Below are 25,584 nucleotides of genomic sequence, written 5' to 3' on the forward strand. Positions count from 1 at the left end.
CAATAGATAATTATAAACAGTATATGTGCAAGCGAAATAGATTAAAGTGAAAACATACAAAGTTCTTACCTAATACTAATTTCCTTCAAGGTTAGAACTAGAAACATATATGATTTTTAATAGTGTTTTTCAATCCAGAAACAAAAAGACACACATGGTATATACTCACTTATCAGTGGATATTAGCCATAATATCTATAGTCCTAAAGAAGCTAAACAACAAGGAAGACCCTAGGGAAGATGCTCAATCCTCATCAGAAGGACAAACGTGACAGACATTGGAAATAGGGAATAGGACTAAAGCCTACCACAGATGGCCTCTGGAAGATCGAGGTATCAAAGCAGATGCTGAGACTCATAGCCAAACTTTGTGTAGAATACAGGGAATCTTATGAACTAAGGGGGAGATAGAAAAAAAGGGGACGAGAAACTCCTCTATCACTGGACTAGGGGAGGGGCATAAAGGGAGAAAAGGGAGGGAGGGTGAGATTGGGAGGAGATGAGGAAGGGGGCCACAGCCGGGATACAAAATGAGTATATTGTAATAAGCGATAATAATAAAAAAATTTTAAAGAGCAAAATACAAAATAAATAAATAAATAAATAGATAAATAAATAAATAAATAAATGGAAAACAGTGTTTTTCTTGATATTGTTTATAATATTTGTAACGACTGACGTCAGTTTTAAAAAGTGAACAAGGAAAAGCAAATATTTTTAAGATTGACTTGTCTGCCTCTGTATTGTAGTCTTATGTGTCTCCTAAATGAATATGCAACAGTATTAATAAAAGCAGCTGTTAATTATGGCCAAATTAAACTCATTTAAGGTCTTTGCCTTTCAGATTTAAATACGACTATGCACAATAGACCAATGCCTCGGGGAAATTAAGCTCACCTGCAACTGTAAATGGGTAAGTGACAGCAGTGTCAACTGAGCCACAAACTGTTTATGAATACTGAAAATGAAATTATGTGTAGGGAAGTGGCCATTTAGGGGAAAGGCACAGAATATGAAAAATTATTGTTGCTCTTTCATATCAAGAAAAGATTGTGGAGACACCACACTGACTAGAGGAATGACACTCATATGTAGAGCTTTACTAAATTTAGTTTTATAATAACTTATGGTTTGATTTGAAATATTCACATCCATATCAGTTACTAAGTTGTAATGTAACATTATTTAATATTTTCAAGTCCCTGCATCTTCAGTGTTTAGCATAAATAAATGGCTATAAAAGATTGAAATGTCTAGTATTCACTTATGAGTGAGTATATACCATGTGTGTCTTTCTGCTTCTGGGATACCTCACTCAGGATGATCTTTTCCAGTTCCCACCATTTACCTGCAAATTTTGTGATTTCCTTGTTTTTTATCGCTGAGTAATATTTCATTGTGTTAGACATATAATATAGGATAAGCATTAAATCTGTACACCTAAGGAAGCTAATCAGGAAAGAGGACTCTGGCTAAGATGTTCAATCCCCTTTCAGAAAGGAAAAGAGGATGGATATCGGAGGGAGAGAACAGGGAACAGGAGAGGAGCCTACCACAGAAGGACTCTGAAAGGCTGTCCCCTACAGGGTATTGAGGCAGATGTTGAGACTCATATACAAACTTTGGGCAGAGTACAGGGAATCTTACAAAAGAAGTGGGAGATAGTAAGGCCTGGAGAGGACAGGAGCTCCACAAGGATGGCGACAGATGCTAAAAGTCTGGGCACAGGGGTCTTTTCTGAAACTGATACTCCAGCCAAGGACCACTCACAGAGATGGACTGGAACCCCTGCACAGAGGTAGCCTATGGCAGTTCAGTATCCAAGTGGCCTCCAGAGTAATGGGGACAAGGACTACCTCTGACATGAACTGATTGGCCTGCTCTTTGATCACCTCCCCCTGAGGGGGGAGCAGGCTTGCCGGGCCACAGAAGACAACAAATGCAGCCACTCCTGATGAGACCTGATAGACTAGGCTCAGAGGGAAGGGGAGGAGGACCTCCCTTTTCAGTGGACTGGGAGAGGGACACAGGCGGGCAGGGAAGAGGGAGAGTGGGATTGGGAGGGGAGGAGGGGGGAGGTATAGGGGGCATACAAACTGAATAAACTGTAATTAATAAAAATAAAATATAAATAATTAAAAATAAAAAAGATTGTGATGCCATAGCACCATGAATTAATTGCTGTGCATTTTGAAATAGACTAAGAGAAAAGACAAGAGACATTTAATACGTGACAAAACATACCTAAGACCTTTGCTCCTTGATTTGGTCCCTCTGGAAAAGTCCATTCTGGAGTAGAATGATTTCCTCGAAGAACAATCTGCAGTTCTCCTTTAAAAGGGTTATCTTCCCAGCCACCAATTAATCTACCTCCCTGCAGTGAAGCAGAAAATTGTTAGTATTTAAAAAAATGAGCAGAAAAAATTAACTAATAAAAAAGAATTAAGAACTCACTGGAAGCCTGCACAATAAAAATAAAGGCATTTTGTTGGATCAGTCTTATAACTAGGGGTGACTTTAACCCATTAGTCTTAGGATAGATAGTCTGAGTGCTTTTTCCAAGGTTAAATTCAATAGCTCTTTACTGTCAGAATCAGACCTAGAATTAAGATCTCCTAAGACCTAATGATTTTTGAGCACACTACACTGTATTTGGGCACAATAGGTCAGAAAATATGCTCCTAACACTTCTATCCAAGCCACACAGATTGTGGGCCATCACTGCTAATAAGAATTGCTGTCATTAAATGCTTCCTAATGTAAAACTAAGTAAGAATTCATTTATATTAATTAAAAACTGAAGCCTTCATACTAAACCCATTAGTTGATATTTCTATTTCATAGGTAAGAAAATTGATGCTGAAATGAAAGCAGTCAGACAACTTATCCAACTAAAAAACAGTGAAGATTCCCATGTAGCTTTATTTTACCTCAAACCCATACATCTGTCAAAATCATATGCTCTGTAAAGCATCAAAAGTTATTTCTGTAATTCATACTTTCATAAAGAAAGGGTAATCAAATTTTAATGTAACATTTTTATTAATTCTTTGAGAGTTCCAAAGGATTTGGATCCTGTTCACCTCCCACTCTTCTCTCTAACTCCTGTCCTTCTAGAACCACACCCACCTCACCACTGCTCTCAACTTCTTTTCTTTTCTTTTCTTTTTAATTTTTGTAAGTAACTCACCCGGACCAATTTGTGCTGTCCATATACTTATGTGTATGGGGCCATCTACTGGAGCATGTTAGGCTGGCCAAAAACCCATGCTCTTGGGAGCTCAAAGGCTGCAGAGGTGAACTAACTATTACTATGTTGCTAACCTGACACAGTATCAAACTGTGATCTACATTTCTCTCTGTCGACCCATGGTACTAGTGCAGGTCTCAGATCTCATCACGGAAGTTTGTGCAATAAATGCTCTCTTAAAAAAAGTCCTTAGGATTTTTTTTGTTTGCCATTTTTTTTCTCATAAATAGTAACAAGGGGACAAAACAATTAATCTGATTAAGCTGTTACAAGCTCAAGACCACCTGAGGTTTATGGTGAGCATCCATGCAACTGAGGCATTCCCTTGGCTACTCGTGCTTTCATAATCCCATCTATGTCCATTCATTTTTAAGAAATACTGTTTGTTTTCCTATATAAATAGTTAAAATATTTTAATTTTTCCAGAACACCTAAAGACTTGGTGTGAATGCATAGTTAAGCTTTATATAATAACAATAAAAATATCTTAAGTATAACTAAGATAAGGACAACCACTCACTCAAGAGTATGCTATTAATTGTCCCACTAAGGAAGATAAAGTTGCAATTTAAAAAGCAGACATAGATTGGATATGTGTGTTGCTAGCATTTTTCTGGGCTACAGCAAGTGTGTGGGCACACACACATGTCTACACACTGACTAAATATATTTTCTTGTTATTAATTCCACAAATTTTTATGTCCAAAATTAATATAATTAATAATATAAATTATAAGACTTCACTCTTACCTGCACTGAGATATAGGTGGCATTCAGAATAACTCTTCTATAAGCAGGCTCTGCGGCCCCCACCTTAGATTTGTCTTCCATTTCTAGAACTCCCCAGATAATGAGTCTTTCCATTGGGGGAATATCTATGTCAGCTACAATCCATGTTCCTAAAAATCAACAAAAAGTATAATTCAACCCTCCCACTGAAGCATGTGACAAGCTTAACAGCTAGTCTTGTTTTTGAAGTTCATGATTTCTTTCCATGCGATCATTCCTATACCTCACAGAAAGTATGACATTGTGGTTTTGTTGCAGTTATTAGTGTTTTGTTTTGAAACAGTGTCACTATATTTCTGAAAGTGGCCTTGAACCCCTGTGCTGATGGACAGTCCTCTTTTGGTCTTCTGAGTCATAGGGCAAACAGCGACAGGCCACCACATCCAGATAATGTCATCATTAATATAGGAAACCGGAAGATTGTGTTTCATGCCCGAGACACAATAACAGAGCCCCTCTCTTTACACTTACTCTTCCCCAGGTGATTAAAGATGATTAAAGACGGAGCTGTAACTACTGGCACACCTGCTTCACCGTAGCATCCATTGTTGCCTAAATGCTGGTATTTTACTTATTTATGTTTGTGTGCTTACCTTCAGGAATAACCACAGTTGCTCCTGGGTGAGGTATGGTATAATTATTCTCTGGAGATGATTGCCAAAAAGACTCATTTGACCATAAGCTGAAAAAAAAAAAAGTAATGCTTCCATTAATCATCACCTCCATGTATTTAATAAGCACTTCCTTAAGGCACAGCATTACATTAGATTTCTTAGGAACAGAAGAATGTGAATTAAATATTTAGTAATTTCACTAACTAGGCAAATTAATATGTACAATTAATAGTATAAAATGTATACAAACTATATACTTTTTCTATTGAGCAATATTATTTTTTAAAATTTGAGAACCTTTCTTCTCACCAAATTCTCATTTTGATATACACCAGCTTAATAAACAAATTTAATTTAATTTGAGATATGTCAATTATTCTATTTTCTTTTTAAATTAATTAATTTATTTATTACAATTTATTTCCTTTGTATCTCAGCTGTATGGCCCTCCCTCATCTCCTCCCAGTCCCACCTTCTCTTCACCTGTCTGGGGTGCGGAGCAGCCTTACCAGGCCAGGAAGAAAGACAATGTAGCCAGTCCTGATGAGACTTGATAGGCTAAGGTCAGCTAGAAGGGGAGGAGGACCTCCCTTATCAGTGGATTATTCTGTTTTCTTATAAGATTTAGCTCTAGAAAATTTAAAATTAGTGAATCCTGTATCTATTTAAGTGTCTCTGCTACATGATGTTATTTCACAAAGTACACTCTGAGGACATAATAAAGGACACATTGAAGTTATGCACTGGACAGCAGTAGGGCAGTGGCTTGCGGTGATGGGTTTGCACCCAGAATGAAGGCTGCATTAAATTGAAATAAACGTGAAGAGCCCATTGGAAAGAAAAGGCCTTACGCTTTTTGTAATTATGCCTTTCAGAAACTACTTTTAATGGAAAGTTTCCTAAGGTACATAATTATAAAATTGGTATCTTCTTGCTGGACATGACTAATACTGAAATGTAAGAGAGGCATTTACACACTAATTAAAAAGTTATTCATATGGTAAAAAATAGAGAGCTGTAAAAATTGATAAGATAGAAGGAAAAGATTTCAACAAAAAAAAATCAACTTTGAGGTCAAGTATTTGAAAAAGATTAAAAGTTCTCTTCTGAGTTTTATATGATAGCCAGCAAAATTAACAGCACTTAATAGTAAGGGAACTTAGCTTTTGGTGTTAGACTGGATATGCCATGACTAAGTTCAGAGAGCTCATACAGTTCTCTTACGTCATTAGACTTCGTCTTTCTCACCTATAGAGTAAGGGACCTTGGAGAAGTATCATAATACACACAAACTTGCCACAAATATAAGACTGTCAGCAACTTTTGCACCCAAGTGTTATGAGAATTCTCATTTTTTTTCCCCATGGGAGTGGGTTATCAAATGAGAAAAGCATGAGTTTGGCTGTGTTTTGTGAACCAAAAGTTAATATGCAGAAAGAGGGCAGTTTTATATTAACCAGCAGAAATTTATGAAGAAGGTTACATAAGAGGCATTCAAGACATTAGCTGAAGAAGGCACACATACTTGTAATTGGCTGGTCGTCTCCTGGGAACTGGTTTTCTTGATGGTGGGTGAACAGGAAAGCAGTCTTGGAGAATACAGCAATAAGCTTGGAAATTAATAATCACATCTTTGACATCAGGATCTAGGGGCCCAGGGATTGGTTGGCTTTGAGGAGGGTCAGTTCTCCCTGACACTGAAACAAAATTAACACGATGGTTAAAGCACTTAAATCTATACCAAGTCATGCATTTTGAAAATAACATTTAGTCAGAAATAGACAATAGGCATTGAGAAACTTCAAAAAATTAAACATCATATTAGGAGATGAAGTATTAAGGAGAATGAAAAGATATTTTGACAAAAATGTATGCTTTAGGAGTCTAGAGAGATGGCTCAGCAGTTAAGTGCCTTGATTTCTCTTCCAGAGGACATGATTTTATTCCCAGCACCCACATGTCAGCTCATAACTGTCTGTAACTCTTGTTCTAGGGATCTGACACCCTCTTCTGGCCACTGTGAGTACAAGAAAATTACATGGTACATATACACATGTGCATGCAAAACAAAATAAAATACACACATGCACATAAAATAAGAGTGCCTCAGGGGAAAGGGAGTGCAGAGAGAGGGAGGGTGGGGCTGGGAGATGAGGGAAGGGGCTACAGCCAGAATACAAAATGAATAAATTGTAATAAATAATAATAACAATATTAATAAATTCAAAAATGAGAGTGCCTTAAAATTTAGTTTAAATTTATTCTTAAATACTTTTATTTTCTAAAAATAATTTTTAAATATTCTGAATAATACAGGCTACTGTATGTCACATTTCTATTAAGAAATTGCTCTCAGCCTTAGATAAATTATTAAATAAAATCACTCTGTGTAATGAATACATACCCAAATAATAGAGAGTACTGGTGTTTGCTTCAAGATGCCAGTCCCCATTCTTGCTAGTATTCCAATTCAATGGGTTTGAGGAGCCATTTCTTATATCAACCACATTAAACACATCAGGATTTTGAGTGAAGTTATGTGATATAATTACATAGTCTTCTTCCTAAAATATTTGCAGAAAACTGTGGCTTGATTTAGATAAAAATATGCTGCATATTGTGATTCAGTTTTAATGCCCATGTAATTACCCCACTTAGCGTGTTACAGCAAAGTTTGGTTCCTTTCAATTGGAATGTATGTTTTGTTTGACATTTTCCATGTCTATGGAACAATGCGAATTCTATCATCAGGGAAAGAAAAAGGATCTCTTTCTCTCTTTCCTTTCTCTTTCTCATTTTCTTTTCTTACATGTGCAGGCTCTATACTCACAGGGACACTGGAGAATTGAGGTCAGAGCGTGGAGTGTCCACTGTTGCTACAATATTTTATTTCTTTCTATTGATAATAAATATTTGTAAATCTGAAGCTAGAGATCTGTGGGGAATATACAAATATTGTATTGTAGAGTATTTTTCTATTTAGTTTATGATACAAATAAACCTTTAACTAATACCTGAGTCTCAGTAAGTTTAAGTTATTACCATGATGATAAGGACAAAGGCAGACAGAAGCATAAGACAGCACATAATATTTCTTTAGATTTAAAGTGAGCGGGTCATACAGGATGCATCAAAGGTCTTTAAAAGATTGATTTGTGAAATGTGAATCTTCTGGGTTTAGAAATGGCTGACTAGCGGGATAATAAAATGGTTTAGTAGATAAGATTGCTTGGTGTAGAAGCACAATGACCTGGATTCAAATTCCAAGGACCCAAGTAAAAGCCAGGTGTGATTCCTAGTACCAGTAACTCCATTGTGGATGGGTGCAGAGACAGGCTTTCTGTCTTTCAGCCTAGCTCTAGGTTAAGTGCGATAGCCTGACTCACGGGAGCTAGCCTATCTCAAGGGAATAAGATGGAGACTGAGAAAGACACACATGCTCACATCTATATACAGATATACACATATACCACACACGCACAAACACATACACACACACTCACATATACCTACACATTCACAAAAGAAAAACATGGGTGTGTGAGGATAGCTGTATAGGGTGCTGTTTTGTTCTTTTTTTCTATTTTTTTTTAACTTTTTATTACAATTCATTCTAATACAGCTGGTTGTATCCAAGCTGTAGTCCCTTCTCTCATCCTTTCCCAATCCCACTCCCCCTTCTCTTCTCCTCCCATGCTCCTTCCCCAGTCCACTGAGAGAGGAGGTCCTCCTTCCCTTCCATCTGACCCTAGTCTATCAGGTCTCATTAAGACTGTCTGCATTGTCTTCCTCTGTAGCCTGGTAAGGCTGTCCTCCTCCCTCAGGGTGAGGTGATTAAAGAGCCAGCCACTGAGTTCATGTCAGAGACAGCCCCTGTTCCCATTACTAGAGAACTCACTTGGACACTGAGCTGCCATGGGATACATCTGTGCAGGGGTGCTAGGTTATCTCCATGAATGGTCCTTGGTTGGAATATCAGTCTTAGAAAAGACCCCTGAGTCCAGCGTTTTTGGTTCTGTTGCTCTCCTTGTGGAGTTCCTGTCCCCTCCAGGTCTTTCTATCTCCCACTTCTTTCATAAGATTCCCTGTACTCTGCCCAACCAGAAAAGATCATCCTGAGGTATCTCAGAAACAGAAAGACACATGGTATATACTCACTTATAAGTGGATGTTAGACATATAGTATAGGATAAACATAGATAAATCTGTACACCTAAAGCAGTTAAGCAAGAAGGAGGACCCTGGGTAAGATGCTCAATCCTCATTTAGAAAGGCAAATAGGATGAACATCTGAAGAGGGAGAAAACAGGGAACAGGACAGGAGTCTACCACAGAGGGTTTCTGAAGGACTCTACCCAGCAGGGTATTAAAGCAGATGTTTTGTTCTTTGTAGCTCTTTCTTTACCTTAAATCCATAGAATGTGGAAGTGTATGATATGTTGGTTAAGTGCTGCACACCTCTAAAATACCAGTTAATGTGATTTGCATTTGGAATCAGAGCCATCCACCCTGACATATGGGTCAGTCGTTTCTTCTGAAAGGGAATGATGCTGGTGCCTGTAGGAGAACGTAAAGTAAGCAGCGACCATAAGCTCTTCCTGCATGAAATGCTTCCGTTTTTGAGCAAGAGAAAATAAAAAATACTGTCTCAGTCCATGACATTTCTAGGACTGCATTTTATTATATTTAAAAATGCCTTTAACTAAGAGGTCCCAGTGTTCAGAATTACATTTAATCACGATATAAAATGCCCACTACAATTTTCTTATTGATACAGTTACACTTTAACATGATACTTCCCGATCATTCTCTTTTATAACTATCACCATCTTTTCATTTTCTTAGATATCTATGTTCTGTAATCATTTACATTTTTAATATTTAGTATTTATTCATAAAACCTCAGTTTCAATATTTTAAGGGTATCATAGATTTTAAGAGTCAGGCTTGTTGCTCCATGTTGAACTTTAATGTGACAAAAGAAATGTGATGACATCTTGTTGCTCCATGTTGAACTTTAATGTGACAAAAGAAATGTGATGACATCTAGGTTTAATTGTTAAGCTAATGAGAGGAGTCATAATCATCATTTAGATACTCAGATATGGGTTAGTTTATCATTCCAGTTCAGTAGGAAAAAACTGAAAACGCCTTTAAACAAATCTAAAGAAACCGCGTCATTGTAATGCATGGTAGGGGCGTACTGAATAGCATCTCCCCGGAAGACTTTCTGTTGACAATGCTCCTTGCTACCCTCTGTCTTGTGGTTGTGCTGGGTCGAAAAAGGAAGTTAGAAGGCAAAAGCATGTCCATTTCCTGTAATTGTTTATCTGGAGGAGAGTGTAGAGTCTTGGTGGTCTCATGTATCATCTCAAGGAAGAGCACAGTTTCTGAGAGTCAAACTGCTTCACCTCTTGCTTTCTGACTGGGTTCCTCTACCCTTCCTCACTTTCCTTTCAGGACCAGCTGGATAATAGATTTTAAAATATCACATTAAGGTGATATTTCTTACTATATACTTTACACAGAAATAAAAATTAGAGGTCTGGAGTATGGAAGTCTAATTTTAGTTAATTAAATAATTTACCAGATCCTTATTTTCCAGATCCCTATCATAGCCTAAAAGCTTACTTCTTACTTATTTTCCAGATCCTTACCATAGACTAAAAAGCAAAAGTCACATCACCAAGAAGGAACAGTGCAAATTTCATCATGCAGCCCCTGTGCTTATGTGATCCACCAGAAAGAAAGGGAGTTATGCTCAGTCTCTAAGTGAGCTATGAGGCACAGAAATTTATCAAGTTTGAAAATGCACAGGAAAATAGGGGTAGAGTTCTGTTTGAAACACGGGGAGAATTTTGAATTCTTAGAAGGAAATTCTTGAGAGACTCTGATGGGAAAAGAGTAACAAAATTCCAATGTCTGTGTGGATTAGAGTAGACACAGGTGCTTTTAGTAGCTGCCACATTACTGGTACATTTCTGCTATAAAATTTAAAACTGAATAGGCTACTATTGAAACACCTGACATTTATTTTAAATTATCTGTCACCTTATAGAAATAGTTTGCTGAAGATGGGGTATTTGGCAATATGGATAGCACATTAAAGTACCATCTTGTAATTATTTGTAATGTATTGAAGAATGTTAAATATTGATACCAGAGAAAGAGAGACAAGTGCACTTGACTCTGTTGACAAAGTCCCTTTCTTATAGTCGTCATCACTTATTATGTGCTTGGATTTGACATTCACAGGTACCAGTTTAGTTATCAAGAAGCTGCATCATCCCTTAGTCCTGCTGCGACTAGAGATGCCAGGGTGGATTGCTACCCCTAAGAGGCCTACTTAGCTCTGGGGGCGGGGAGTTAGGGGAGGGAAGCATGAAGGTGGAACTGGGAGGAGAAGAGGGAGGGGAAGGGATCAGGCTGTAAAGTGATTAAATAAAATAAAATTAAATTAAATTAAAAGAAGCTATATCATGTAGCTTTACCCAGAATATGTAAACAACGTCATTTATAGGTGTTATAAAGGTTTGTTTATTAAATCCTCAATTCATCTGTGCTTTCACTCATTTTTCAGAGTGCTCAGTCTGTCAGAACAATCTGTGGAGAGTTGATTTGTTATAGATGGATATTTCCTATATATATATATATATATTTATATATAATAATATATTATATATAAATATATATATATATACATACACACATGTATATATATGATGTTTGGACTTAATGAGTTTGGGCTTTACATTGGTATGTTATAAAATAACAATAGCTTATTTTTAATTAATTACATCAGATATTCAAGACTTTATTATAAAATAGGCATTAGGGTCTAAAATGTGAGTGTCTGAGCACGGGTAAAGTAAGCTAGGCTGAGCTACCTTGTTTAGCAATATTACCTGTAGTAGATGCACTTTCAATTTTACTACATTTTCAACTAGTAACAGACTTATCAGAATACAATGCACTGGAAGTAAAAAAATAATGATAATTTCTGAATAGAAAGGTAAATCCATAGGTGTAATAAGCAAAAAATAGATATGCAGATTTGAGCCACTCAAGGTAGGCTAGCTATAGAGTAAAAAAAAAAAAAAAAAAAAATGCTTAGTGACCAGAGAAAGACCCACCCTGGCCCTATGAATATCCAAGAGAGAACAAATCCTCAGGCAGGACTAAAGGGACTAAAAATCACGCCTCCCAGACACTGAACATAATAATCATCCTTCATAGGCCAATGTGTTGAAGGCACAGTCCTCAGGGTAGTGTTACTGAAAAGCAACAGAACTTTTGAAAGGTGCAGCCTTATGGGAGGTGTTTGAATCATTAAGAAAAGGCTCTCAATAGGAAATGTGAGATAATGATTCAGTACTTTTGTTCCATTATGTGTTCCTCACCAGGATGTACCTTCTTGCCATGGGCTTAAAAACAACTGGGCCTGCTGATTACAAATTTAAACTTCCAAACCTGAGCCAAGATAAATTTTCTCCATACATGTTAATGATCTCAGGCATTTCCATTGTAGTAATGGAAAGATGAGTGACAGCATAACACACTGTAAGCAACCACGAAGGTCAGTGCAACAACCAAAGATTTATGACATATGAGAAGCAAAGTTATGACCACATCTCCATTTAACTTTCCTTTTGGCTGAAAATTGCATATGGATTGTGAATAATAATAAATTAATATAACCTAGTCAGGTAATAATGCCAAGCACAGCCAGTGTGCTAAGGACAATTTTATTACTGTTATGAATCACCAGTCCCTGTCACTTCATATACATCTATTGACCTAGGAAATGCTCAACACATCCCACTTCTTCAGTACACATAAGAAAAGTTTGTCTTCAATAAAAGGATTATTGATATATCTTTACAGCCTTGCTCCAATGCCTATGGAACAACTCTCCTGCTCTTTGTCATAATATTGCCTCAATCAACAGAATTTATGTGTCTATTTAATGTCCCTCAAGCACTCACATTGAGGCACTTGCCTCCTGCCTAGAATACAACAGGTATAAATGTGCTTTTTGCATCATGTAGTAAGCCAAGAAGATGATAACAAGAGCTTAGGAAAACATTGAAATTAAATGCCTTAAACCATCAGAATTCACTTACCAAAAGAGTCTGACAGTACCACATCTTTTTCAAGTAAAGATTCTGGAGAAGGCTTGTTGAATGCCAAACGGTGGAAACTGACGGAAGCGTCACAGACAGAGCCTGGAAAACCAATGCTCCATGCAGCCTCTTGAGTGCAGTGTGAAGGATCTAGTAAAGAGCTGTGTGGAATGACAGTGTGCCCTCTGTGCCCTGGGAGAGAAACAGAAGCAGCATGATTCCTATTTTATATAAGAAAATTAATAAAAACTGTGCATTGGTCCTGTGACCATAATATTGCCAACAAAATTTAGAAACCTTGGTAGATGTTTTGGTTTGCAAGAGACAAGGATACATAAGTTTAATAGAGGGTCTCACCACAAATGTATTTGAAACACCTAACATGAAGGATCCATGAGATTCAAAGTAAGAGACAGGAAATAGCGCAAGTGACTTGATTTAGAATTCACAAAAGGATTCCAGTCTGCTCACAGGTCATGTGCTTTTAAGCAAATACAGACTTAGTTACTGAAGAAAGTCTCACACTGGCTCTAGGATTGTTAGAGAGAGAACAAATCCTTAGGAAGGACTTAGGAAACTAGGAACCATGCCTCCCATATACTAGGTAAGATAGTTGTCCTCCAGGGGCAAATGGGGTGAAGGTAACATCTTTAAAACCTACACTAAGTTAGTGAATAAATGTTTCTCAGAACTATAGTAACACATTCACATTTGCTTGCTATCCTGTCTAGTCAAGTCCCTCATTAACAATCTGTAAAGACAAAATCTTTAGAAATCATATTTATAGAAAATGTGACATATTTTTACTTAAGTGACTTAAAATGTTACAAAAAACCTATGATGTATATTGTTTCTTCTAGTTTTAACGTTTTATTAACAAATTTAATAAATGTCTTGCAAAAATTATCACAGCCTGAATTTAACCAGATTCAAAGTCCATGCATCTCAATGAACTTTGAAACAGTTAGAAGAGCCACTCTGAAGTAATGGAGCTGTACACTAAATTTTAATTTTCATTGTTAAGTATATTTTTATGCACCTGCCCACCACCAAAACCAAAAAATTCTGTGACAGAGTTAGAACTAAAACAAATAACTACATTATATCTTCTTTCATAATCTTGTCCATTGAACACTTTTTAAAACAAATACAAATTTAGAACTTAAATTACAAAGGAGTTGATTAGCAGGCTTGTTACTACTATTTAAATGTTTGGTAACGATACTTTCTGACTGCATGATTTGTATGTAGAGATGAAATTTATATCTATTTGTATAGAGTATGGCTAAATACAGAGCTTGGGAATCATGAAAACAATTTTTATCTTAATGGAAAATGAAGGCAAAATGTAAACTTCTAGCATTGAAATGGCAGAGAGCAGTCTCTCCATTGATGATCCACAAAAGGACCATCAATGCAAATCAAATTGCAAATGGAAGAGAACAAAGGAGGCTTTTGGAGGCAGTTTGGAGGCTGCTTCAGACAGTTACCAGCTCTTTCAAAAAAGAATGTCTCATTGGTGCCTGGTGCTTTCCTGTAATGTTCAAGTCAGTAGTAGAGTTTACTGCTGGGCTTCAGTCTGTAACACAGGTGACTCAGCCATAACCATTCAACTTCACGTAAACCTAAAGGTATTCTGGGTCACAGATCAGAACAATATTACCTGTAAGTGAACCGTCAACATCAATCAGGACTGCTTCATGTTCCCACCGAAAGCCAGCCTTATTTGGTGCATGAAAATACTGGATGTCGACAAACTTTGCACTCCAGCCTCCACATCTGTCGTTGCAAACCCCAGTGATTGATGTCACTCCCAAAGCCACACAGTCATGACGGTCAAAATTCATAAACTGTACAGATGACACAGTCAGGCCTTGACTAAATGGGAGAACCAGGCCCTTTGAGGTGCAAAATGCAGAGCCCATTCCCAGTTCATCAAGATGACCAACAATTTTGGCATTTTTAATCACAGCTCCATTGGCTTCACCCCATCCCCCAACATAAGGAGCCAGGATCCTCTTGGTCTCGATTCCAGCCTCATGGTTATTCACCATTATGAAGTTGTGGAACTGCAGGGCCCCTCCATTGACCCATTCAGCTCCTTTTTGACAATTCCAGACAGTGAGTGAATTAAAGATAGCAGGCTCTGGCACTGTAGAAGTACATGATCCTGTCTGCATAGGAAAATATTCTTCAAAAATCCACAGTCCAAACCACCCCTGAGAATGAACAGTATTGTTAAAGAATTCTCCAAGAGGGATTCTTTTTTGGCAAATGTTTCGGTCATAAGATGGGCCATCGGGGTGGTCATTCATTCTGTACCAAAAGCCAAAATGAGTGCCACCAGCAGCCACATTGTGTCGAATGGTGTTGTTAGGGTTGGTTACCCAAAATGCAGCTGGGGTTACATCATCATTCAGTAGACTAGTACTTTGCTGTACAAAGACTGCCAAATTATATTGTAGAATGTTGCCATGTTCGATACCATCTTCTATGAAAAATGCTCCTCCCTTTATATCATATATAATATTTCTCTCAACAAGAAGGTGATGTGTATTGTGGATTGTAACTGCTCTGTTGTATGTTTGATGAATTGCACAGCCTCTTACATAAGATTTGAACTGTAAATCTCCAAGTAGGTGCCAATGTATTGGGTATCGTCCCAAACGGAAAGACTGGCCAGCATGGAACACCTGTCAGACCAGATATATGAACCGTTCAGAAATTTTTCAAAATAATCTCCAATTTTATATTTATACATGAATATATTTATATTAATATCCTCCACATTATTCATGTTATTATTTGAAAATAGTATTTTATTCTAAATACAACCTTTTATATAATGTAGTACACTAAGGCAATACTTATTTGGGCATGAATGAATGAGTGAGCACATAAATGGGGTAAGTAAATAAATAGGCAAACCTGTTGTAAGGTAGCTTTGCTTTTTACTGTACTCTCAAACCCAGCCTTGACTCTCGTGTTTTACCTCCTCTATACAACTAAACTTTTTGTTTAATAAAATAAGATAAAATGACTGAACTTTTTATTTAACAAAATAAAGCTCTATAAAGTCTTCTTTTTCCCGATCTTTTGATTCCTGTCTATAAGAAACACTTTGGGATATTTACCACTCATCAGATACTGTAGTGTTTTATATGTAAGGTCACAGTCTTTACCATAATCACAGGAGGTTGCCATTGACTCCATCTCACAGGTGAAGAAATTGTAAATAGCTCAAGGGCCTTGTTCACACTTGCAAAACTCCTTGAAAATCCAAGTGGGTGTGACTCCAGATTAGGTGCTGTTACTAACTATTCTGCTCTGTGTTCTTTCAAGTCTAAGATCTACTTATCCAAAATACAAGATGCTGGCATGTGTGACTTAATACAGTTGTCTAGGGAAATAAATCATTAGAACAGCTATTTATTTATTGGTTTTGTTTTTTTTCTTAAGATTTGGCTATTTTTATGCACATTAGTGTTTTGCCTGCATGTATGTCTGTATGAGGGTGCCAGATCCCCTAGAACTGGAGTTATAGACAGCTGTGTGCTTCCATGTGGGTACTGGGAATTGAACCAGGGTCCCCTAGAAGAGTAGCCCGTGCTCTTAACTGCTGAGCCATCTCTCTAGCCCCAGCTACTTATTTTTATTTTCTGTCTACAGAAATTGACATTACTTAACAGACAGTTTGATCCTGAAAATCTCAATCAGTTTATATCTCAGTTGTCACATGTAATTTATATAAAAAAATAATGGTAAATGAAAGTGTTGACTCTGTCACTATCAATGTTATCTAGGTGTATCCAGAATGGCTTTCTGGATTTTGATATTGTGTATCTAAACACTTCCCCACTCCTTTCTTCACTGAGTACTTGCTAATAACTGATTAGACCTGGTTATTGAGTCTGATTATGAAAAAGATACAAAGGAGATTCTGAAGTCTACAAAATATTATGAGTTTGAGTAAATGAAGGAAACCAGGAGTTTGGGTAGCAATTTCAACAAGTAAGTAACAAATAAACATGGTGAGGAGAGGCTGTCTTGTGAAGCAGTATTGCAAGAAACCCAATAGAAATAATAACGTGTAGTATGCAAGCTTTGATGGGGGAGCATTATAAACTGAAGAACAAATATGAAGAACATAAGTCAGAAATGTACTTGACATAAACTCATAAGGAGGCCCATGTGGCTAACGTAACATGAACAAGTCACAGGTGACAAAATTATAAACAGCTGGAATTCAGGTCTTAAATTTTTTGTTTTGGATGTAATATAAATCCATTATTAGTTTTTAAATTATGGGTATGGCTGGATCTGATTTATGATTTTTAAAAACAAAGAAACAATTATTTGGAATGATCAAATGAATGTCTAATTGGCTGTATTAAAACTGTTCATTTATCTGCCTGCTATCAGATTGGAAGTAGAGCATGGCAAACCGCAGGAGCCCAATACATATTCACTATATGACATGAAAGAACATGATTTAACAATAATGTTACTTACCTCTACATATTCTATTCTTCCAGTTACCATGTTAGCCCCAGGTAAAGGAGCATGTAACATAATACAGCCTCCAAATTGGTCACTTCCTATTTCTTCTCCAAACTTTCCTTGAAGGCATGTCTGTGTAGCAAATTCTCCTTTAAAAATATTTAAAATTATTCAAGGCCTTACAGTAATATTTTTCTTAAAAATTTTCTTATACTCATTTCATATATCTTTATTCACATATAATTTTAACCTCATTCTGGAATATAATTATTATGTATTCATATCATCTTTTTTCTAGATAATAAGAAAGGTAAGTGATCTGTCTCATTTGTCTTTGCATATTCTAAAGCATTTTTTAGAAATAGTATTAAATAATGTCTGAATGGTTGAGTGAATAATGATAATGAGATTTTGTTTATTGTTTCTGAAGCTTCCTCTTCAAACTGGGAATTAACATAATGCAAAATTATGCTCATATCACACTAGACTCTGACAACCTAATTTGCATAACAGGAAGTATTCTCATTTTAAACAGCTTGAGACTTGCTTTCATATCCACTATAAGACTTGATGCACATAAAATGGCATCAGAAAATAGGTCATTTAATATAAAATACAAAGAACTTATTCTTATCTTTGGAAAAAAAGCTGTTAAATGACTTGTGTCTGTTATTATTTAGTTACTTACTAATAATTACAAAAATATTGAGATATATTTTCAAATCACATTCTGCTTTATAGTATAAACAAATCATTAATATGCATCAATAGCTCTACTGAATGTTCAGAGTCTTTCACTAACTCATTGCCTTGAACTTCATCAAAGCTTTTGACTTATTTCTGGCCAATGGCAGATAAACAGAAGCAATATACATCATTTCAGAACCTAAGCAGTTAATTGGCGGCTTGACTCCCTAGCTATCTCAACTTTGGTTCAGAGATTATGAAAACCCATATTGAGAAGAAGCCTACATCAGTCTGAATTCTGAAATGATTATAATGAAAAGGACCTCCTGTTGACCCACATTAGACTAGACAGATGGAATACAAATAGCAAGTATCTGTTGTCATTGCAAATCATGGATATTTTAGGCTTTTTGACTAATGGAGCATAGTGTAGTTCTGTGGCTTGTAACAGGATAATTTTGTTTCCAGAAAATACTTTTTATAACATCTGGAAACCATTTTTGATCGAAACAGTGATAGGAATGTTACTAATATTTAATTGTTACAGGCTAGTCATGTTGTAAACACCCTGCATTGCTTAGGACAGAATCTCCTGCAAGAATGACTTGAGCCAAAATTTCAAATGCATTGAAGCTGCCCTAGCCTACCCTAGCCTATCTTAAAGATTATAGCTTTGTATACCTACACACACACACACACACACACACACACACACACACACACACACACATTTTATATATACATTTTCTGTCTCATCAACATTGACTATGAACTATTCACTATGATATCTATTTACAATGAACCTAGTCTCACATATACTATAGATTTTGGAAAAGAGGAAAAGCATTATTAAAGATTTTCTGGGCACAAATGGCATATATTTGTAATCCCAGTACTCAGGGAGGCAGAGGCAGGCAGATCTCTGTGAGTTTGAGGCCAGCCTGGTCTACGAAGAGAGTCCAGGACAGCCAAGGCTATACAGAGAAACCCTGTCTCACACCCCCCCCAAAAAGGGGAAAAATGATCTATTAAGCATCAAATACTGTATTCTACATTTTCTTGATAAAAGTGACATAGCTTCTAACTGACATGTAAAACCATAGTTATCAAGGTTGCATAATAAAGCATTCTTAGAATAAAAACATATAATAAGAAATCACAAGAATAGGAAAAGGATTTTATCAATGGATTCCAAAGCACACTAATTTCTTCCACTTTGGTGTCAACATTGATCACTTTTCTCATTATATTGCAAATACTGCCAAGCCATCAGTGTTTCCAAATTTCCATGCTTAATATTTAATTATATTTTAAAATTGAAAATAAAATAATACACTGCAATGTAAACCAACATGTTTTGAAAAACTAACATGACCACTATCAGTCACATGATGGCTGTTAAGAGTACCTGCATCAAATCCATCAGGACATGATGGAATTTTGTCATTCCATTCCACATTATCAGACCCTCTTATTAGGATATTTCTTGTAAGAATTCCAACCTCTGCCCTTGCTTCAAATATAGTTCCATCAGGGAGTGTGACACTAATTCCTAAGTGTGTGTAGTTTAGTGGCCTAGTTAGTGTTATGTTCATTCCATCAGAAGACACCGATGCAATGGTCCGTTTCTCATTCTCTCCTTGACTGTGTCTGTAAAATTTTAAGAAAAAAAATTAAAAGTTAATATATACATCTGCCTTATTTGTTTTACACATTAGAATGCTTCAGTCATAAAATTAGGTGCTTTAAAAAAATGTCATACCATATTCTGAAGAAGTATTTAAGAAAAGTGTTTTTTTAAACTTTTATTCTTTCTAATTTTATTATACTTTTGATAGTTATTTTGCCACGTAAATTTTTTGTCTTTTTAGAAATTCTTTATTAATTACACTTTATTCACTTTGTATCCCCCCCTGTGGTTCTCTCCCTCCTCCAATACCAATCCCTCCCTTCCTCTACCCTCTGCATGCATGCCTCTCCCCAAGGCCACTTATAGGGGAGGTCTTTTTTTCCTTCCTTCTGATCCTAGTCTGTTAGGTCTCATCGGGAGTGGCTCCATTGTCTTTCTCTGTGGCCTGGTAAGGCTGCTTCCCCCTCAGGGGGAGGTGATCAAATAGCAGGCCAATCAGTTCATGTCAGAGACAGCCCTGTTCGCTTTACCAGGGAACTGTAATGGGCTGAACTGTCATGGGCTACATCTGTGCAGGGGGTTCTGGGTTATCTCCATGCATGCTACCTGGTTGGACTATCAGTCTCAGGGAAGACCCATGTGTCCAGATTTTTTTTGGATCTGTTGCTCTCCTTGTGGAGCTCCTGTCCCCTCCAGGTCTTACTAACTCCTAATTCTTTCATAAGATTCCCTGAAATCTCCTCAAAGGTTGGCCATAAGTCTTAGCATCTGCTTTGATAGTCTGCAGGGCAGAACTTTTCAGAGGCCCTCTGTGGCAGGCTCCTAACTTTTTCCCTGTTTTCTCCTTCTTCTGATGTCCATCCTCTTTGCCTTTCTGGATGGAAATTGAGCATTTTAGCCAGAGTTCTCCCTCTTGCTTAGTTTCTTTAGATGTACTGATTTTAGTAGGTTTATCCTGTATTATATGTCTATATGAGTGAGTATATACCGTGTCTTTATGCTTCTGGGATAGCTCACTCAGGATGATCTTTTCCAGATCCCACCATTTACCTTCATATTTCATAATTTTCTTGCTTTTTATTGCTGAGTAATATTCCATTGTGTAAATGTCCCACAATTTCTTTATCCATTCCTCCACTGAGGGGCATCTGGGCTGTTTCCAGCTTCTGGCTATTACAAATAAAGCTGCTACAGACATGATTGAGCAAATGTCCTTATTGTGTACTTGAGCCTCCTTTGGGTATATGCCTAGGAGTTTATAGCTGGATCTTGAGGAAGCACTATTTCTAGTTGTCTGAGGAAGCGCCAGATTGATTTCCAGAGTGGTTGTACAAGTTTACATTCCCACCAGCAGTGGAGGAGGGTTCCCCTTACTACACATCCTCTCCAGCATGTGTTGTCACTTGAGTTTTTGATCTTAGCCATTCTGATGGGTGTAAGGTGAAATCTTAGGGTCATTTTGACTTACATTTCCCTTTTGACTAAAGATGTTGAACATTTCTTTAAGTGTTTCTCTGCCATTCGATATTCCTCTATTGAGAATTCTGTTTAGCTCTGTACTCCATTTTTTAATTGGATCAATGGAATCGAATAGAATATCCTGAAATAAATCCACACACTTTTGGACACCTGATTTTTGACAAGGATGTCACAACCATTCAGTGGAAAAAAGATAGCATCTTCAACAAATGGTGCTGGTCTAACTGGATATCTACATGTAGAAAAATGCAAATAGATCCATACTTATCACCCTGCATAAAACTAAAGTCCAAGTGGATCAAAGACCTCAACATAAAACCAGACACATTAAACCACTTAGACGAAAAAGTGGGGAAGAGCCTTGAACTCATTGGCACAAGAGACAATTTCCTGAACAGAACACCAACAGCATAGGCTCTAAGGGCAAAAATCAATAAATGGGACCTCATGAAACTAAAAAGCTTATGTAAAGCAGAGGACACTGTAGTCAGAACAAAATGACTGCCTACAGATTGGGAAAGGATCTTCACCAACCCTATATATAACAAAGGACTAATATCCCCAGTATATATAAAGAACTCAAGAAGTTAAACAGCAACAAATCAAGAAAAGTGTTTTCTACTTAGAGTAAGTTTTATGACTCATTTCAGACCCAAGTGCTAGATTTGTTCAGAGTATACAAAGATAATCATTTACAGCTTTAAGTATCATCCTCAGAGGTTCTTAAATAAGGATGACTTTATAGTTCCAGCAGCTGAAAACAGCTTTGGTGAGAAGGCCTGTGCGACTGGCATCTGGTAAAGAGAGGCCAGAGACGTTTCTAAGTATCTTGTAAGACATATATGACCACTTCCTACAGCAAGGATTATCAGGTCCAACCTATCAAACATGGCAAGATAGGGAGTATTACAAAGGAAAGTCACTAGAAGTTTCTAAGAAGAGAATTTATTCAGTTGTTTATTGTTTAATATACTCAAAATTCCAGCCACAGTAAGTGAGTCTTGCTAATTTTATAATGTACACATTCGTATATTTAGTTCTTAAACAAAACTGGGGTCAGACTTGCTTTCTAGTTTGCCAAGACATCATTTATAGTTTTAACAAAATGTAATTGGTCCTTTCAAAAGGTAATCTTAGAAGAGATGATTGCATTTTCTTTTGGTTCTTATTTTTCCTGTATTTCTTTCTTATTTTTAAACCTTGATAAAATGCTAGTGTCATATATCAACAGATTTAAAATGAATTCTCTTATCTTTCTCAGCAGTTCTTAATCTCTATTACAACCTGCAGATTTCCCCGTTGGCACTCAGAGCAGCCACACTGTGGTCCTCTGTTGTACCTACTCGTCTGTCCTATCTTCTGGTTGAGATGCTATAGGGAAGGGCTCATTGAATTATTTTACCTGCTGAGCACTTACAAAACCAGAAAGACGCCATAATCATCCAGTGATGAGGAACTAAGTTAGAAAGCAGGAAAAGCTGATGGAACAGAAGTTCAAGCTCAGAGCTGAAGGGATTTGATGCATAGGAAATGTGTGACCTGGGCAATGAAAGGTCACTACAACGCTTTGGTAAAGTAAAACATTAGATTCTGAACTGTTACAAGGTGAAGAAGGTCACATGGCATAAAATGAACATAGAAAATTTGAACAGTTTAATAACTTTTAAAAAAGGAAAGGATAATGATGAAAGAAAATAGAGGATAGAAAACAAACTTACTTTCCAAGTTAGTAAGTGGCTGTAGGAACCCCAAATCCCCAAAGGACCAAGGGGGGAGATGCAGGGAAAAGGCCAGGAAGAGGTAGAGACTACAAGACGGTCAAGAGTGAATAAGTCAAGATCCCACAGGAGGTATGTGGAAGCAGTTTAGGCTGTTCTCATACTGTCTTAGATCAACAGGCTATAGAAATTTCTTTAGAAAAAAATTTATATATCCTAGGTTTACCTTGAACTCACTGTGCAGCTGAAGATGGCGTTAAACTTCTGCTCTTCCTGACCCTACTTATTGAGTGCTAGCTTTACAGGGATGAACCATGCCTGCTTAATGCGATGCTCCATCTGCAAACTAACTGGGGCTCCATGCATGTCAGGTAAGCACTCTACCAACCATGCTACATTCCTAGAAATTTCTAGATAGTATTTTCAATGTCATAGTACATAAACATGTTTTCCTTTATCCTTTAGTGGTGTCACATGCCTATGAAGAACTTTCTTTGAAATACATCTTGTTATTGGGCCTATCACCTCACAGCATCTTCACAGTAGGTGAATAAGGTAGGAAAGGATAGCACTGCAATTCTACTGAAGCTGAGAGACGCCAAGTAATGACCATGGTAAGTGGTATTGCTAGGAGTGTATAACCCTCACAAAAAGCATTACAAATTTTAATCTTTTTATATTTAATTAAAATACAATTACATCATTTCTACCTCCTCTTTCCTTTACATCCCTTCTTTATCCAACCCCCTGAGCCTGCTTCCAGAATTCATTACTTCCTCTTCTTTAACCAATGTTGTTACAGAAAAGTCTTTCTCTTAACTCTGGCTTTAGAAATTCTCAGATTGGAGGAGTTCTTCACCATCGGCATCTGCCCATAGTTTGTTAAGTCTTATCAGGATTGCTTGGATCCTCTTCCTCCATGGCCCAGCAAGGCTGTATAACCAGGGGTGAATGATTAAAGAGCAAGCATTGGAATTCATGAGAGTGAGGGCGGGACTTAGGGGGGTAGTTGAGGGAGGGTGCTTCAATCAGGATATATAATGAATAAATTGTGAAAAAATTTCTCAGATAGTGTTTACCTATAAATAATGAATTAGATTTTAGGAAATCCCTTAATTCATATTTCTTGATGTTTTGGTTATAAGCCTAGCTTTTAGCATCTCTCCAGCCCTAATTCATGTTTCCTAAAACAAGCTCCATTCTACATTGTAAAGTTGCTCTTTTATTTCTCATAGAAAGGCTGTAAGTATTTCCTATTTTATTAGTGAGCCCCTTCATTTTCCTCCTTTTTTATTTTGTCATTATATAATTTAAATTTCCTTCTGAAGGGGAATAAATAGGCACGTACAAAGCTAAATTTGTAAGTATATATTTATCTCTTTCTAACATCTGCAAGCCTATTTTTAACTTGAAAAATGGCATCTTGAATTTCAATTTTTAAATTCCGTCACGGACTTGACAGATCTGTTCCTTGTCATAATTGCTCTTCATTTCCTGATAAACATAACCACATGCGATCTTAATGTTTGTAATTTGAACAAGCTAAAGCAAACCTCCTTTCGTCCTCACTCCCTGATATATTCAGGGCAGCTGTGGTATATCTTAATTTCTTAATCGTTTGAGCAGTGAAGTGTCAGGCATTTGAAGACTCCGCCAACTCTCTCTCATTGTACATTGATGTCTTCACTTTTTACTCTATCACTACCCCCTGTCTCCATGGGAGACACTGCCAAGCCTGAAAGATAGGAAGTTCCACCTGCTGCTCAGTCATGTCCTCTGCTGATCCCTGACAAAGAAGCTAATCTACTTTTTTGGTTTCCTGAATGGATTTTTCACCAAGTCAGACCTTTTCAAACGACTTTTTAGTAGCAGTTTTTCCCCCCCAGGGGAAAAAAACTGGAACACTTTTTTTTCCAGGGAAATCTTACCTAAGAATATCTAACCATGTAAAATATTTTATTGCTACTCATTGTTTAACTATGGTTCAGATTTATTCGTCACTGAAAACTCAGCACAGTGGTGATCAGACAGAGGCTGACATTTGACACACATGTATTTGGCTGTTTATGTTTGTTTGCTTGTTTTGAGACAGAATTTCTCTCTGTACCTGTAGCTGTCCCCTCCGGGAGGCAGGCTGGCCTTGAACTCACAGAGCTCCTCCTGCCTCTGCCTTCTGAGTGCTACACCACCACCACCCAGCTTGTTTATGATTCTTTACCGTATGCTTCTAGTTAGAATAAAATAGTTTGAGGAATTCCCATAATTCTTTTTTTAACATAGATTTTTATAAAAAAAAAAATCGTATCCAAATAAATTATCATTAGATACCGGTGTCCTGTGCTAGCGATCACGATGATATCTCCCGCCTTCCATGTCACTGTTTCTTGTACAGTTAAAGTCCAGTCTCCTGCATTTGCAGTGTGAGCCAAACGGGTCCAGACCACAGGAACAGGCAGACCTGGAAACCACATACAAACTGACAATTTCTTCAGATGTGTTTTCTGGGTTACTAAGTGCTTTCTGCTTTTGAATTAAGTCAGTTTGGTGAAGAGTTATTTTACATTAGGATTTCAAATCTTTTCTCAAATAAAGGGGAGGGGGATGAGAAATTCTTGTTTCAGAAAATTAACAGTCTGGTTTATCATAACATCCTTCTATAATAACCTATACATCTATAAAATTATTAAGTTGTGCTTCTGCAACGATGTGCTCTGTTTATGAAAATCTTTACATAAAGTCAATATAAATTGTAATCATATTAATGTTATCGGTATGAACTGTTTAAACTGATAAT

General features: G+C 36.9%; 1 protein-coding gene across 1 annotated transcript in view; it reads right to left on the reverse strand.

Moving 5' to 3' along the window:
* The window catches only part of Pkhd1l1 (PKHD1 like 1), a 160,762-nt gene that overhangs the window by 38,270 nt on the left and 96,908 nt on the right, over positions 1 to 25,584 (reverse strand). Inside the window, exons 46-56 of the mRNA XM_055626481.1 lie at positions 25,119 to 25,248; positions 19,372 to 19,613; positions 17,289 to 17,425; positions 14,440 to 15,469; positions 12,777 to 12,968; positions 9,059 to 9,210; positions 7,058 to 7,217; positions 6,179 to 6,350; positions 4,633 to 4,721; positions 4,001 to 4,149; positions 2,245 to 2,374 (exon numbers count right to left, since the gene is read on the reverse strand). Of these exons, the coding sequence (XP_055482456.1) occupies positions 2,245 to 2,374; positions 4,001 to 4,149; positions 4,633 to 4,721; positions 6,179 to 6,350; positions 7,058 to 7,217; positions 9,059 to 9,210; positions 12,777 to 12,968; positions 14,440 to 15,469; positions 17,289 to 17,425; positions 19,372 to 19,613; positions 25,119 to 25,248 (2,583 nt within the window). The remainder of the gene's footprint in view (positions 1 to 2,244; positions 2,375 to 4,000; positions 4,150 to 4,632; positions 4,722 to 6,178; positions 6,351 to 7,057; positions 7,218 to 9,058; positions 9,211 to 12,776; positions 12,969 to 14,439; positions 15,470 to 17,288; positions 17,426 to 19,371; positions 19,614 to 25,118; positions 25,249 to 25,584) is intronic.

The sequence above is a fragment of the Psammomys obesus genome, unplaced genomic scaffold (assembly GCF_907164565.1).
Source record: "Psammomys obesus unplaced genomic scaffold, mPsaObe1.curated_primary_1811, whole genome shotgun sequence".
In the NCBI taxonomy this organism is placed as follows: domain Eukaryota; kingdom Metazoa; phylum Chordata; class Mammalia; order Rodentia; family Muridae; genus Psammomys; species Psammomys obesus.